The following is a 14,522-nucleotide window of genomic DNA, read 5'->3' as shown; positions in this document are numbered from 1 at the left end:
CATACATGGATGCTTGCATTAGTTTACGTGCACGATGTGCATGCAGGTGCCCTTGAAAGCCCGAGCACATTGCATTCCCTGGAATTGGAGTTATAGGTGGTTGTAGGAAGTCAACGTGGGTGCTGGGAACCAAATCCAGATCCTCTGTAAGAGAAGGAAGCATTCTTAACCAGTGAGCTATCTCTCTAGCCTTGATTTTCACCTTTCTGAGTGTTATATCATAACATTATTTTCATAACTTAAAAATCACTATTTATACACAAAACTGTTCTTTCGGTTTTTTTTTTGTTTTTTTTTTTTGTATCTCTGTGCAGTTTTGGGCCCTGTCCTGTATCTCTGTCTATACACCAGGCTGGCCTGGAACTCACAGAGATCCACCTGCCTCTGCCTCCCGAGTGCTGGGATTAAAGGAGTGCGCCATCACCACCTGGCCACAACTGTTCTTTTTAATAGATTCTACTATTATATATAGAACCACATTAGAAAGGCAGGAGAGATGGCTGCTCTTTCAGAGGACTCAGATTCAATTTTCAGCACCCACATCAAAGCTCATAACTGCCTGTATCTGCAGTTTAGGGGATCTGACACATTCACAAAGACATTCATGTAGGCAAACACAAATGCATGGTAAATAAAAAATAAATTTTAAAAGACACAAAAATATAAAACATAACAACAAAATAAAACACTACAGCAACTGCACTTACAATATTATATGATTTAAATGGGTCTCAAGGTCTGTTTTCCTAGTACTCTTGAGTACCCCCTGGAAGCTAGGAATGCAGAAACTATCTGTAATTCCACAATTTAGGAGGCTGAAGGAAGAAAATCTTGAGTGCTGGAGGACAGGCTGAACTACCTAGCAAGATCTTGATTTTTAAAAATGTCATTAAAGCAAGAAATAAAAGAGAGAGAGAGAGAGAGAGAGAGAGAGAGAGAGAGAGAGAGAGAAAACCTCTTGGTATTGGGCTAAGACCAAACCTTTCAAATCAAAGCCATTAGTTGGACTGGACTCTAACACCTCTTATTTTGGTGTTTCCACCTATGCTCATTCAATGATAGCACTGTACATAGATAGACAAATGACTTCAAAACCACGTACAAGGGGAGAAGACATTTACATACCAGGAGAAAAAGGAAATAGTTATTCTAAAGAGTCTACAGTTAGGTTATGGTTTGGCTAGTGTTCCGTTCATCTTCACTTTGAGATACACTCTGAAGAAGGCAGGTGATGACCGAGGAGACAAATAGCTGTGACTATCATGTGAAGAAAGCAAAGACTCTCATACCTCCCTCTGCTGAATGGCTACGATGTCTACGCTTCTCTTTTCTCTTCTCATCTTTTCTGTGATGGGCTTTTTCTTTCCGGGACATTTGCTGGGGTGGTTTAATGGCCAGAGAATCATCTTCCTCTCCTCTGAAATAGATGAGAGACACAACATGATGGCAAGTGCAGACAACCAGAGTACACCCAAAGAAAAGCATTATTCCCAATAGAATAAAGTTCAACTCCAAGCATCACCTAAGAAAATTTGAAGCCGGGTGTGGTGGCCCACTCTTTTTTTTTGTTTTGTTTTGTTTTTTCGAGACAGGGTTTCTCTGCGTAGCTTTGCCTTTCCTGGAGCTCACTTGGTAGCCCAGGCTGGCCTCGAACTCACAGAGATCCGCCTGGCTCTGCCTCCCGGGTGCTGGGATTAAAGGCGTGCACCACCAACCCCGGCGGCGGTGGCCCACTCTTAATCCCAGCACCCGGGAGGCAGAGCCAGGCGGATCTCTGTGAGTTCGAGGCCAGCCTGGTCTACAAATTGAATTCCATGACAGACAGGGCTGTTACACAGAGAAAGCCTGTCTCGGGGAAAAAAATTGAAATTGAAGCTATTTTAAAAGTTAGATGAAGCCGGGCGGTGGTGGCGCACGCCTTTAATCCCAGCACCCGGGAGGCAGAGGCAGGTGGATCTCTGTGAGTTCAAGGCCAGCCTGGGCTACCAAGTGAGTTCCAGAAAAGGCGCAAAGCTACACAGAGAAACCCTGTCTCGAAAAACCAAAAAAAAAAAAAAAAAAAAGTTAGATGAAAAAATATAAGAAATCAATGTCTGTAGAACAAAAATGCCTCTCTTTTGGGAGTGGCATGTTCATTTGTTCGTTTTCTTGATTGTGGTAATGGTTTCATAGCCAAGTAAAAAATGTGTCAAATCACACATTATATGCAATTTATTTAATCATTTATACTTCAGTAAGACTCCTAAAGTCCTATAATTTCATCAACTTTAAAAAAGCCAAAAGTTCATTTAACAGTATCTTCAACTAATTCTATAATACCAAGAATATGGAAAAGTTTACACTCTGAGCTTCTCAAAAGAACCATGCTAGCTGGGCAGTGGTGGCGCACTCCTTTAATCACAGAAGGCAGAGGCAGGTGAATCTCTGTGAGTTTAAGGCCAGCGTGGTCTACAGAGCTAGTTCTAGAACAGCGAAGGCTGTAACACAGAGAAACCCTGTCTCAAAAAAAAAAAAAAAAAAAAAAAAAAATACAAACCAAAAGAACAACAACAAAATAACAATCATGTTATTTGAACTTTTGGTTTTATTTTCCTTAGTTATATTATAAGACATGGGAAGAAAACAAATGTAGGCTTCCAATACAGATAAACATTTAAATGTATTATCTAAATGGTGCTGGCTTGACTGAAGAATGTCATAAAGAAAGGAATACATGTTTACATTCCTTCATAACTCCACACAAAAGCAACATCACATGTGAGGTAAACTTCAAGTCAAAATACAAACTTTAAACAATCAGGTGTGGAGGCGCATATCTTTTAATGCCAGCACCTGGGAGGTGGAGATAGATGGATTTCTGAGTTCAAGGGTCTATATAGCAAGTTTCAGGACAGTCAGGACTACATAGAGAGACCCTGTCTCAAGTAAACACAAAAACCAAAATTTCAAAAATTCAAATATTTATAGATTCATGTATGAGTATGAATATTTTTCTGCTTAAATGTATGTGCGCTACATGTGCCCATGGAGGTCAGAAGGAGGCATTAGATGTTCTGTAACTGGATTTACAGATGGTTGTTAGCCATCGTGGCCATATGGTGCTAAGAACCAAACCTGGGTCCACTGTAAGAGCAACAAGTGCTCTTAACCACTAAGCCTTCTCTCCAGTTCCTAAACTTTTTCAAAGTAATACTGAAAGGGGCAGACTATGGGGCTCAGTGGTTAAAAACATTTGCTGTTTGCTGTAGGATGTCTTTCTGTATGCGAATATGTGAATATGTGTTGCTGATTGGTTGATATATAAAGCTTGTTGGCCAATGGTGAGGCAGAATAAGGTTAGGGGGTACATTCCAACTGGAGAGAGAGGAAGAGGAAAGGAGAGGCAGGAGAGAGATGCTGAGAGCCACCACCAGGAAAAGCAAGATGTCAAAGTACAGGTTAAACCACAAAGCCACCTGACAACTTATAGATAAACAGAAATGGGCTAAACTAGCTAGGGAGAAGCTTGAGCCATAGGCCATCCAGTTGGTAAATAATATAAACCTCTGTGTGTTTATTTGGAACTAAGCAGCTTCGGGACTCAAGTGGGAGAGATTTGTCCTGACTGGGGAAAACTTCTGACTACAGTTGTTCTTGAATAAGACCCAAGTTTGGTGTCCATGAGTCATATTGGGCATCTCACAACTACCTGTTACTCCTAAAACATCTGATGCTCTCTTCTGGCTTCTGTGGGTGAATTCTCATTCATACCCCCCCCCCAAACCGAAAAACAAAAACCAAACTCATGTTTTGAGTATTTTACAATTATGTATGAAATGTATTCACAGCTAACTGGGGCACATGTGGCCCATGGGTTGCAGATTAAACATGCCTACAACATCACCTTACATTTTCTCACCTGTCTTCCATAGAATCTTCTCTTCTATATGGTGAGTTCCTGATTGTGATTTCCATTCGGTGATCTCTCAGCTCCCCCTCCTCAAGGGAATCCCTTTTGGAATCCCGGTCATCAGACTAAGACGCAAAGAAAAATGAAACATTGTCATTTTCCTTATAGATAACTTTTCTAATATTTGAAAACTATCTTGTTATGTAGCTCAGGCTGGCTTTGAACTCAAAACCTTCTGCCTCAGCTCCCAAATGCTGTGGTTACCTCACCTTACTAAATATAATCCTTTTTTTTTTTTTAAGACAGGGTCTCACTATATAGCACTGGCCTCTTGAGTTCCTGAGTCTTGGGATTAAAACTGAAGTTTGCTGAGTAAATTTAAATATATGCTTTGAATGGAGACATTACAAAATGCAAGATAACTTTTGTTCAAATTTCATGTAATTTACATCACTTTTTCTATTTGTAACCCAAAATCCAATAGAAAGTTAAAAACACTATGTAAGATAAGGAACATGAGACTGCTCAAAGAATGTTAGTTTTTTATGAACCAAAGTTTTTTTATGAGCCTAAGTTGAACTTTACACATCAAATGCATTATACAAGATTTATATATACACTTCAAAATGATCTCTTTCTAATTTTATCAAAAGAAGTACTTATGTCCAATCACCAAAACCCTTTGATTATGTTATTCAAACAAAGGAAGTTACAAAGCACTCATTTTAATTGCAAGGCAAATTCCCACTATATTAAAAATACTTGGAAATGATATTATGAATGTACAAATAATATGAAATGAGAAAAAATAGTCTGGTTGCAATAATGATTCCAGGTTCAGACCATTTTATTTTATTTTATTTATTTATTTTTTTTTTTTGGTTTTTCGAGACAGGGTTTCTCTGTGTAGCTTTGCGCCTTTCCTGGAGCTCACTTGGTAGCCCAGGCTGGCCTCGAACTCACAGAGATCCACCTGGCTCTGCCTCCCGAGTGCTGGGATTAAAGGCGTGCGCCACCAACGCCCGGCCAGACCATTTTATTTTTAAAGGAGATATTCTCATTTAGATACAGCTTCAGGGGTTGGAGAGATGGCTCAGTGTATAAGAGCACTGGCTGCTCTTCTAGAGGACCCAGGTTCGATTCCCAGCACCCATATGGCAGCTCACCCTTGCCTGTTCCAGGGGATCTCACACCCTCACACAGACATACATGCAGGCAAAACATAAAACAAAACAAAACAGAAAACCCTAGATACAGCTTCAGCGTGTTATCAATCTACCTTCAATGTCAAGAGAGTATATGAATGTTTTTGTTAATTTTAGAATAGATTTTGGGCTCACCTGTGACATTTGGAAGTACAAAAGAACTTCACCGAAGAAGCGTTGTTCTAATGGAAAAATGAGGGCAAAGAAATTAAATCTCCTTTAAGAAAACCACTTACTTAAAAAACATAGCTTACATTTTTTAAGCGTTTTATCTCTGCTTTCTCCTCTTGTTCTTTCCTTCGTTTCTTTTCCTGGAGAATTTCATCTAACGTTTTCACTTTCCAAGAGTCCTTTTCATCACCCATTTGAGTTAAAACACTGCAAAAAGAAAAATAATTCAAGCCACCTCGGGACACAGAAAATTCTGAACACTTAAGTCTAATCATTAGTGTTTCAGAATAAGTCCCGGAAGTCCAGGTAAGTGGGAAGGATTCAGCCTTAACATAATTTTTCTGTCATTCCTGTACGGTTTTGGGCAACTCAGTTTACCTCGGTTCATTCCGTAAAACGCAATCATCATCATCCACGTAATGGTACTGTTCTAGGATGAAAGACCATCCAGGTCAAAGCTCTTATTCAGTGCCTCGCACTCAACAAACTCTGCCTTAGGTGTCAAAAGGTTGTATGAGAAAGCTCCAGGATGCGGGAAGGCCTGGGTGACAGGTAAGACCAAGGTGTACTGTCAAACACTGGACCCCAGGATGGGGTCACGTAAACCCGAGGCAGGGGCTGGCTCCGGGGAGCGCCAGGGTCTGCCGCCTCCGCTGCCCTTAGTTTTGTGTGGAGCAAGGCGGTGCGCGGCAGCGATGTGTCCCTAGCCCCAATTCTTCAGGCGAAACAGTCAACCTACATTCAACCTCCCGCCACCACTCACCCCTGCGCCGCCGCCGCCGCCGCCGCCGCCGCCGCCACCGTCGGTCCTGGAGTCTGAGAAGAAACAGCGCCCGGCGCGCGGCAGGTTCGTCGCCACTTCCTCTGTGGACGCGTGCTGATTACGTCGGGGTGACGCGGGGCGGGCCGCGTGTGGCCTCCATTTTATTGCCCCCCCCATAGTACCCTGCGCACACCGGAAGTGCCCCTACTTCCTGAGTTGGTTCCTGCTAATGACGCGCGACTGAGAGACTGAGGCCAAACTGGCCTCTGGCCCGGCCCTGGGTGTCTCTAGTGGATGACGTGGTTCGGGACGACCCGCCCAGGCGTCGTTTTGGATTTGGACAGGGATGAGCCGTCGATGGGGAACTCCACGCCACGTTTGCGGTCAGCACTGACTGCCGCCAGGCACTCGGTAGATCGGCGACAGGCTAAACAGCCTTTCCGCTCGCGGCATGCTGCTCGAGCTTCCACAACTAGACATTTGCTTCTACCTGCCAAGCTTATCTGAGGCCTTTGGTTCGGGCTGAGCCGAGCCAAGCCCCCAGACTGGAGTCACATTAGAGGGTCATTCCGTCACATGGAACCTGTTTGATCAGCCTGACTCAGGAAGCCGAATTCCCAGAGAGGCTAGTTACATCTGTCATGATGAGGAAGCCCCCTGTTCAAGGAAATAACATGGAAACGAATCCAGTTTCCTCAATCCTTTTGTCTTTAAAACAACCTCTTCTGCGTGGCCTATTGAAGTAATTGGGTGTTTTGTTGTTACTGTTTTGCTCTGAGACCAAGTTCCATATGTAGACCTAGCCTCGAGCTGAGAGATCCTCCTGTGTGTACCACCATCTTCTGTGTTCTTTTGTTTTCTGTTCATTCTAATTGCAGAATCACAAAACTAATTAATATCTCCACATTGTAATTTTGCCTGGACATGCTGAAACAGGGCAGGTAGAGGTTTACAGTGAGATTTTAAAGTGGACATTATGGCAGTACTTCTCAAAGGTGTTTACTTAAACCAACTGGATATCGTGAAGGGTCCTACAATTCCACTAAAAGCCTATCAGAGCTTATGAAAGGGAGAGCAGAAAAAAAAATTCCTTCAGCATGTCTTTGTCAGGTTATCCTGTGGGATTTGGGGGGAAAAAAAGCAAATTCAGGTGGTGGTGGTGCTCACCTTTAGTTCCAGCATTCTGCAAGCAGCCAAGCAAATCGTGAGTTCAAGGCCAGCCTTGTCTTCGATGTGAGTCCCAGGATAGCCAGGGCTACACAGAGAAACCTTATCTAGAAACTGCCCCCCCCAAAGTTACACAAAGAAAACAAGTACATATTTCACATTTATTTTCTTTTACAAGAACTATTGGTGGCTTGGATAAAAGGGATGAGGAGGCTTTCACAATACCAATTTATTACATGACTCACTAAATTATTTAACAGAATTCTAGGAGGCATTAATATAATCACTGAAATACTGAAATAGGTTAAATACAAAACATTTTATACATTTTATGATGCATTTTAGTTCCCTCATTGTTTAGTGCAAAACACATATGACTTGGCTTTGATGTAGACAATTACCAAGATAGTATCAAGTTTTTTTTGATGTGGGACTTACCACCTTAAACTATGGCCTTTTCCAAAGTGCCAACACTGCTTGAACAAATAGAGATTCACAACAATCTCCAAATCCAGACATTACAAATGAATTCAATGCAGTTTGAGTCCCAGAAATGGAATCTAAAGACAAAGCAAAGAGGAAACACACACACACACACACACAAAATCTGCCAATTGGATTGGTTTCAAACTAAACTAAACTTGGACATGGATCCAACACCCACCTAACTCAAGATTCGAGCCCCCAAGAAAACTGGAAAACATACTTAGGAGAAAACGAAGTTAAAACCTACTATACTCTGAATTGTAGATGGTACTGTCTGTCCATAATTAGCATGACCTTAAGGTTCTGTTATAATTCATGCAGACAGCCAAGAAGACATTTATCAACTAAGAAAACAGACTGGGGGTATAGCTCAGACAAGAACAAGAGCATTCCTAGTATTCCTGAAGCCCTGAGTTCTAGCCCTAACCCAAAAAAAACAAAAAACAAAAAACAGGGAGAGGAAGAGGCCCTCATAGGGAGGCCATATATTTCTGTGTTGAGGGAAAAACAGCAGTTTCTCAGGAGCAAGAGAATTGAAAAAACAAGGGGTGGTGACTCATGCTTGTAATGTCAGTACTAAGAAGGCTCAAGTAGAAGGATGTAGAGTTCAAGGATTACAAGGACAATATGGCTTAAGAAGAGAAACTCAACTCAGAACTGGCATGGTTTCACATCTCTAGTAACACCTCTGTTTACTCTTTTCCAATGTTAGGAAATGCTTGCAGGTTCTAGATGTCACTCGGAGGGTGTGCATTTACTGTCTCCACTGAGCAAGGTGGTGGTGTACAGAGCAGGTCACAGAGCCACTTGCGTTGTGAAGCTTTAAAGGAACAAAGTTTACTTGACTGATTCCCTGGTGTAGCTTTTATTGTCTTTCATCTCCTCTGATTCAATGTTTCTATGTTTCTCAAATTAGAAACACATTTTGGATTGCACAAAGTACTCTCAACTTCCCAGGCAGACAGTTATAGTGCTGATATGCAAGAAATTACAAAGATCAGAAAAAAATATGTTTTTTTGTTGTTATGAAACAGGGTCTCAATATGTAGCCCAAATTGGCCTTGAAATCACTATGTAGCCTAATGCCTCCTCAGGACTATGATTACAGTCAGTGCCACCACGCCCAACTTTAAAAACAAAACAAAACATCTTCTGTGGTTTTTAGTGGTGTAAGTTTTGGGGGTTTGTTGTCTCCCCTTCATCCCTCTATCCCATGAGTGCTGCTGGGGACCAACCCAAGGGCCTCACAATACATAACAGTGATATACCACTAAGCTACACCCCAAAGCCATGCAAGTTTTTTTTTTAATTTATTTATGTTTAAATTGTGTGTGTGTGTGTGTGTGCGCGCGCGCGCGCGCGCGCGCGCGGACACATGGGTATGTATGTACATGGGAGTACAGATGCCCAAAGAAGCTAGAGGCATCAAAATCCCTAAAGGTGGAGTTCCAGGCACTTGTGAGGCACCTTACATGTGTTTGGGGAACTGAACATGGGTCATCAGCAAAGGGTACTACTAGTTCTTAACCATTCTTAACCAGTAAGTCATCTCTCCAGCCCCTAGAAGTGTTTTGAAATTAGAAATCTGTATATTTCTTCTTCTTCTTTTTTTTTTTTTCTTCCGGAGACAGGGTTTCTCTGTGTAATTTTGGTGCCTGTCCTGGATCTCAAGCTGTAGACTCACAGAGATCCACCTAGCTCTGCCTCCCCAGTGCTGGGATTAAAGGTGTGCACCACCACCCAGCTTCCAGAAATCTATATATTTTGCGCCGGGTGATGGCAGCGGCTGCTGCTGTGCGCACGCCTTTAATACCAGCACTCTGGAGGCAGAGGCAGATGGATCTCTGTGAGATCGAGGCCAGCCTGGGCTACAGAGTGAGTTCCAGGACAGGCTCCAAGGCTACACAGAGAAATCCTGTCTCAAAAAACCAAAAATAAAATAAAATAAAATAAAAAAATTAAAAAAAATCTATATGGTGTAGTGAGTAAGCAGATGGCTGGCTCAGAAGGTCCAGTGTTCTGTTTAAACTGACCAGACAATGACACAGACACAGGAAAAAGTAAAGACACCTGTTGTTGATATTTCTACATGTACATCAGCAACAATTCTTAAGAACATAGAATTCTATAAAAGTACTCAAAGTTAATAAAAAATATTGTGACAGTATGGTCATAACAAATGGCCAAGCAGGGTCCTTCCAGGACTCTCGATCCATGCCTGTCCTGGAGATGCTGGAAGAAGTGGCCATGTGTGGCAATGATGTAGATGGAATGTAAACTGGACAGGGTACTGGTGCTGGCTTTAGTACAGATTCTATGATCTTTCTGCCTATGATGAGGACAAGTCTCAAAGGAGCTTTACAATAAATTGCTTTAAGAAAATCTTTGTTTCTGTTTCTAGTCCACAAACTTAGAGAATCAAAGCAGGCTGAGAGGCTGGTGAAGTTGGTGAGGGGTAGACAGAGCATGTCACCGTGGGCCATTTCCTAATTCCACATGGGACACAGAGACAGAAATTCCAAATACTACTCAGAAACCAGTTTTTTGGGGCTCTCAGCATAATTAGTCAAGGTCTGTAGGAAGGCCAGAGGGATCCATCATCTACCCTCCATTGGACCTTTATTTTGGGAAAGGCAAAGAGGAAGGAACTAGAAAGCTGGGCAAAGTCAAATGAGAGAACACCTCCACAGTGGAGCTGACCTTACACAGCACAGAGAGAACATACCTAGCCTGCGTCCAGAATACAAGTCAGCTTTACAGCTTTAACAGGTGGCTTGTAGATATAAAGGCCTCATTTTGATCCATCATCATAGCAGACTTTTTCAAGTAAATAAACTTTTTATTGCTCTTTTTCGCCTCAATCTATCTCTTTGAGGAGCTATTTCATATTTTCCAGGCAAGAAGCCCAACGTGGAAATCAGTGAGCCACCATGGGCACTGCAGATGTACCGCAGAGACGAGAAGTGAGACTTGGAACAAGAAGTGCCAGTGGCTATGGCTGGTAAGTCTCAGAGTTTGGGTCAATGGAGAGAGAAAGAAAGGCTGGCCATGGATTGCACCATACATTAGATCCCACAAAATGATAAGGTAGAAGAACCTCAGCATCTCATGCCGCCCAAGCCTCCACTACTCAGACACCTTGAGCTCTAACACTAGTGACCCTGGGAGGAGGGACAGGCTCTGGGCACCTGGTGGCTCAGGAAGTGACACATATGATCCCTGGGAAGAGGCTGCTGTGTACATAGACTCATTCACCTTACATGCAGACACTCCAGAAGTTTTTACAGGTGCCTGCTTTGTTAAAAAGCAGTGTCACTTTAAATGCAACATAACCTGTAAACACTCAAAGTCTCTGCTACACTTTCCTACTATCCATCCTGAAGGGGAATCGTGCGGGGTGGTCAACTATGTCATTTGGAACAGCCTGCTTCACATTCATCATACCCAAGATGGAAAAGAACTCCTGGGCACCTGTTCTAATTAGAGATCTGTCGCCTACTTCCCAGAGTTGGAGAAATGACCAAAAGGGTAGCAGAAACATGAGACAGCAAACCTGGAGTGGGGTAGGTCAGTGTAACACAGGCCCAAAGGAGAGACTCTCCCTTCACACAAGCACTGTCCCTCTGTGGAAGGAGACACTTGTCTGCCACTCTGGTTTCCCAGGGTTCTGTGGCTCCATGCTAGAGTCATTGGCATCTGAGATTTCTGTTTCACAGAGGATCAGGAACCAGGAGGCTTCAGTGCCGGTGGTGGTGGTGGGCATAACAAAGTTGAGGTCTCCTGGATGGCATCAAGCAGAGAGCAATTCATGTTGGTACTGGAACCTGTGCTTAATGCACAGTTGGCCCACCGAGTAATTGGCCCAATTGCAGCCTGGGCAGCGTGCCAGTGTAGCTGCAGGCCATTTGCTTCCTCCTGCAGGGCTCTGTCAGGCAGAAGCTCATCCCCAAATTCCTCACCTCATGTCGAGTGAGGAGCAAGAGACCTGACCATGTAGTCTGCCTCTCTATTCCAGCATAGAGTGCAGGAGGACAGTCTAGGCCTGGTTTCCAGGGGACACAGCATCAGAATGAGCTCAGTGGTGCTGTCTAGAGTCCTGGGGAACCAGCGACTCTGTGTCACCCTCTGGGGCCCGGCTAGTGGCTGTGGCCAGACTCTGCATGGTCTCCTGCTGATACTGCCTGGCCTTGTTGTAGAGCAAGACACCCACTGTGACAAGGATGGTGCCGATGGCAGACAGGCTGGTGATTTTGTTGCCGAAAACGATGATGCTGAGCCAGATAGACAAGGCGTGCTTCACAGTGCTGGCGACACTATAGCAACAGAGCGGAGAAAACAGTTAGGCTCTGGGTTCACACCCACAGAGCAGAGCCTGCTGTTGGCGGTGACTGGCAAATGTCACACAATGTCTCACCGCTGTGTCCTCCATCCAGGGTCTTGGCCCCAAGGATGGGGCCAAGGGTTGGGAGCATTAGGGGTTTTGCTTGCAACTTTGTTCTTTTGTTTCTCAGGTTTTTTCTTTTTAATGAAAACTGTCAAAACAGGGGCTGAAGAAGTGACTCAGTGGGTAACACCAGCAACTGCTCTTCCAGAGAACTTGGGTTTGGTTCCCAGCACCCAGATGATGGCTCACAACTGTCTATAACTCCAGTCCCAGGGAATCCAATGCCCTCTTCTGGCCTCCATGGGCTCCAAGCATGCCCATGATGTACACACATACATGTAGACAAAACACCCGTACATATTAAATAAATAAATTTAGAAGGAAAACTTCAAACAGAGAAGTAGTGAAACACTATGGCATAGCCCCATCACTTGGACTGGATGAATGGCATTTTGTCACCTTTGCTTGAACTTTCTTTCTTTTTTCCTTCATCATATAGATGAGGCTGGCTTTGAACTACCAATGCTGCCTCTGCCTGAGTACTGGGATTATAAATATGCATTATCACACCCATTTTTGCCTTAGTTATTTTTCCCTTATTAAAAACATTTTATTTATTATTTCACTTTTTGTGTGAGTGTTTTGCCTGCATGTCTATATATGAACCATGTGTATACTTGGTGCTCACAGAAGACGGGGGCATTAGATCCCCTGGAATGGAGTTATAGATGGCTGTGAATCACCATGTGGGTGCTGGGAATCAAACCCAGGTCTTCTGTAAGAGAAACAAGTGCTCTAAACCTCTAAGCCATCTTTCCAGGTCCTTGTCTTAGTTTTTTGAGACAAGGTCTTGCTACATGCCCTAGGTTGGCCTTGAACTTGCAGTGGTCCTCCTGCATTAGTCTCTTGAATACTGGGATTACACACGTGTGCTACAACGCCTGTCTATTATTTATTTGAACTAAAATGTTTATTGTAGTCTGTGTGTGTGTACCTGAGAGCATGTATACGCACCACGTATGCGCAGTGCACCACATAGGTTGGATCCCTGGAACTGGAGTTACACATGGTTGTGAGCTGCCATGTGGGTGCTCTGAACTGAACCCTGGTCCTCTTTAAGAACCACTCAGTCAATTTCCAGCTTCTAAACTGAAATATTTTAAAGTCACCTGGAGATATTGTGGTGTGTCTGTTTTGGGAGTGTGGGGAGGGAGAGTTCTCACCATGGATCCTACTCTTGCCTCTATTCTCATGCCTCAGACTTCTAAGTACTGTGCCACCACTCCCTGCAACACTGGGATATTTTGCCCCTAAATACTTCAGCTTGCTCTCTATTAAAAGAATGAGACAAACATCATGTATACTGTCAAAATCTTTACAGACCTGAGGAGAAAAAATAACCCTAAGATGCTATAATTTCTTAAGTGAAAATGGCCCCATGCACACATTATGACCCAGTAGAAACAGTTAATATGAAATACATTAAAATGCCTGGACTTTTGTTCTGTTGGGCTGGGAGTATGGATAACTTAATTTTTATGCTTTTCGGCCTGCTTGAACTTTCTATGATGAGAATAATAGGCTCTATGGGTTAGACATGTCTGGAGTAAATCAACCACAGACAGAAATATTTGGGAAAAAAACCTCTTTTTTCCTTGCTATTACTCCCTAAAAGTACAAGTCTGTATAGACAGGCAGTGACGAGCTGGGTTTACAACCAATGAGAAGGCAGAACAGAAAGTCTATATAAAGACAAACACACAGGAAGTAGGTCTCTTGGCTGAAGAGGTTAGCTGCAGCAGACGGGTAAGGCTCTTAGCTCTGATCTCTTGGCTTTCTTCTTTGTATTGGTTCTGTGTTTCTTATTTAATAAGACGGTTGGTTACATCTACACACCTCAAACAGATTAATATTTAGACAATGTTGACAGCTCTCTTCTATATAGGAAAAATACCCAAAGAATCTCCGAAAAATTTCTGCAACAAAGATTTCTAGGAAAAGGTTCCCTGAATATCAATTTCATACAGTGGTGATACAAAATATCAAAGAAACCATAATGTGCCACCATCTGTTACTACAGAAGAGAACCTCAAACATCTTCCATGTCTCCTGAAAAAACATTCCACTCACCTGAAAGTCACAGGGGAGATCTTTCCCATAAGGGCGTATGCAGTGACACTCTGAAGGTGAAACAAGGCACCATCTGTCAGCAGCAGCAGCACGAGGTCCTGGCTGTAGCTGAAGCTCTTCCCACTCCTGCCAATCACTGGGACATCCTATGGCCAAAACAAAAGGACGTGCTTCAGGCCTGTGTCTCCCTGCTGTGTCTGGCCTGCCATCACTGCTGAGAAGATGTGATTTCATTGGTGCCCAGCAACTGAAGAGCAGTAACACTCAGCTCTGAATGCCTCTTTGCTAGATAGCACTCTACCACATTTATCAAGACTGGGCTAGGCA

At 43.3% G+C, this 14,522-nt stretch overlaps 2 protein-coding genes across 11 annotated transcripts in view; both read right to left on the bottom strand.

The window, feature by feature from the left end:
- The window catches only part of Cdk11a (cyclin dependent kinase 11A), a 31,648-nt gene extending 25,507 nt beyond the window's left edge, over positions 1–6,141 (bottom strand). The window contains exons 1-5 of one of the 5 annotated variants that reach the window (XM_028891364.2): positions 6,029–6,141; positions 5,644–5,806; positions 5,349–5,472; positions 3,899–4,014; positions 1,290–1,417 (exon numbers count right to left, since the gene is read on the bottom strand). In XM_028891364.2, the coding sequence (XP_028747197.1) occupies positions 1,290–1,417; positions 3,899–4,014; positions 5,349–5,459 (355 nt within the window). In that variant the 5' untranslated portion in view covers positions 5,460–5,472; positions 5,644–5,806; positions 6,029–6,141. Of the gene's footprint in view, positions 1–1,289; positions 1,418–3,898; positions 4,015–5,229; positions 5,473–5,643; positions 5,807–6,028 lie in introns of those variants that run through there. The other 4 variants (XM_028891365.2, XM_028891366.1, XM_028891362.2 and 1 more) reach the window with 4 other exon arrangements.
- A 1,201-nt stretch (positions 6,142–7,342) lies between these two features.
- Positions 7,343–14,522, bottom strand: part of LOC114708237 (solute carrier family 35 member E2A) — a 36,850-nt gene continuing 29,670 nt past the window's right edge. For all 6 annotated transcript variants that reach the window (XM_028891384.2, XM_028891382.2, XM_028891383.2 and 3 more), the window contains 2 exons: positions 14,196–14,341; positions 7,343–11,994 (listed from right to left, as the gene is read on the bottom strand). In XM_028891384.2, coding sequence (XP_028747217.1) covers positions 11,757–11,994; positions 14,196–14,341 — 384 coding nt within the window. In that variant the 3' untranslated portion in view covers positions 7,343–11,756. The remainder of the gene's footprint in view (positions 11,995–14,195; positions 14,342–14,522) is intronic.

Source organism: Peromyscus leucopus, chromosome 2, assembly GCF_004664715.2.
Source record: "Peromyscus leucopus breed LL Stock chromosome 2, UCI_PerLeu_2.1, whole genome shotgun sequence".
Classification (NCBI taxonomy): domain Eukaryota; kingdom Metazoa; phylum Chordata; class Mammalia; order Rodentia; family Cricetidae; genus Peromyscus; species Peromyscus leucopus.
Note: the sequence above shows the minus strand (reverse complement) of the source record. Positions and strands in the feature narration are given on the sequence as shown.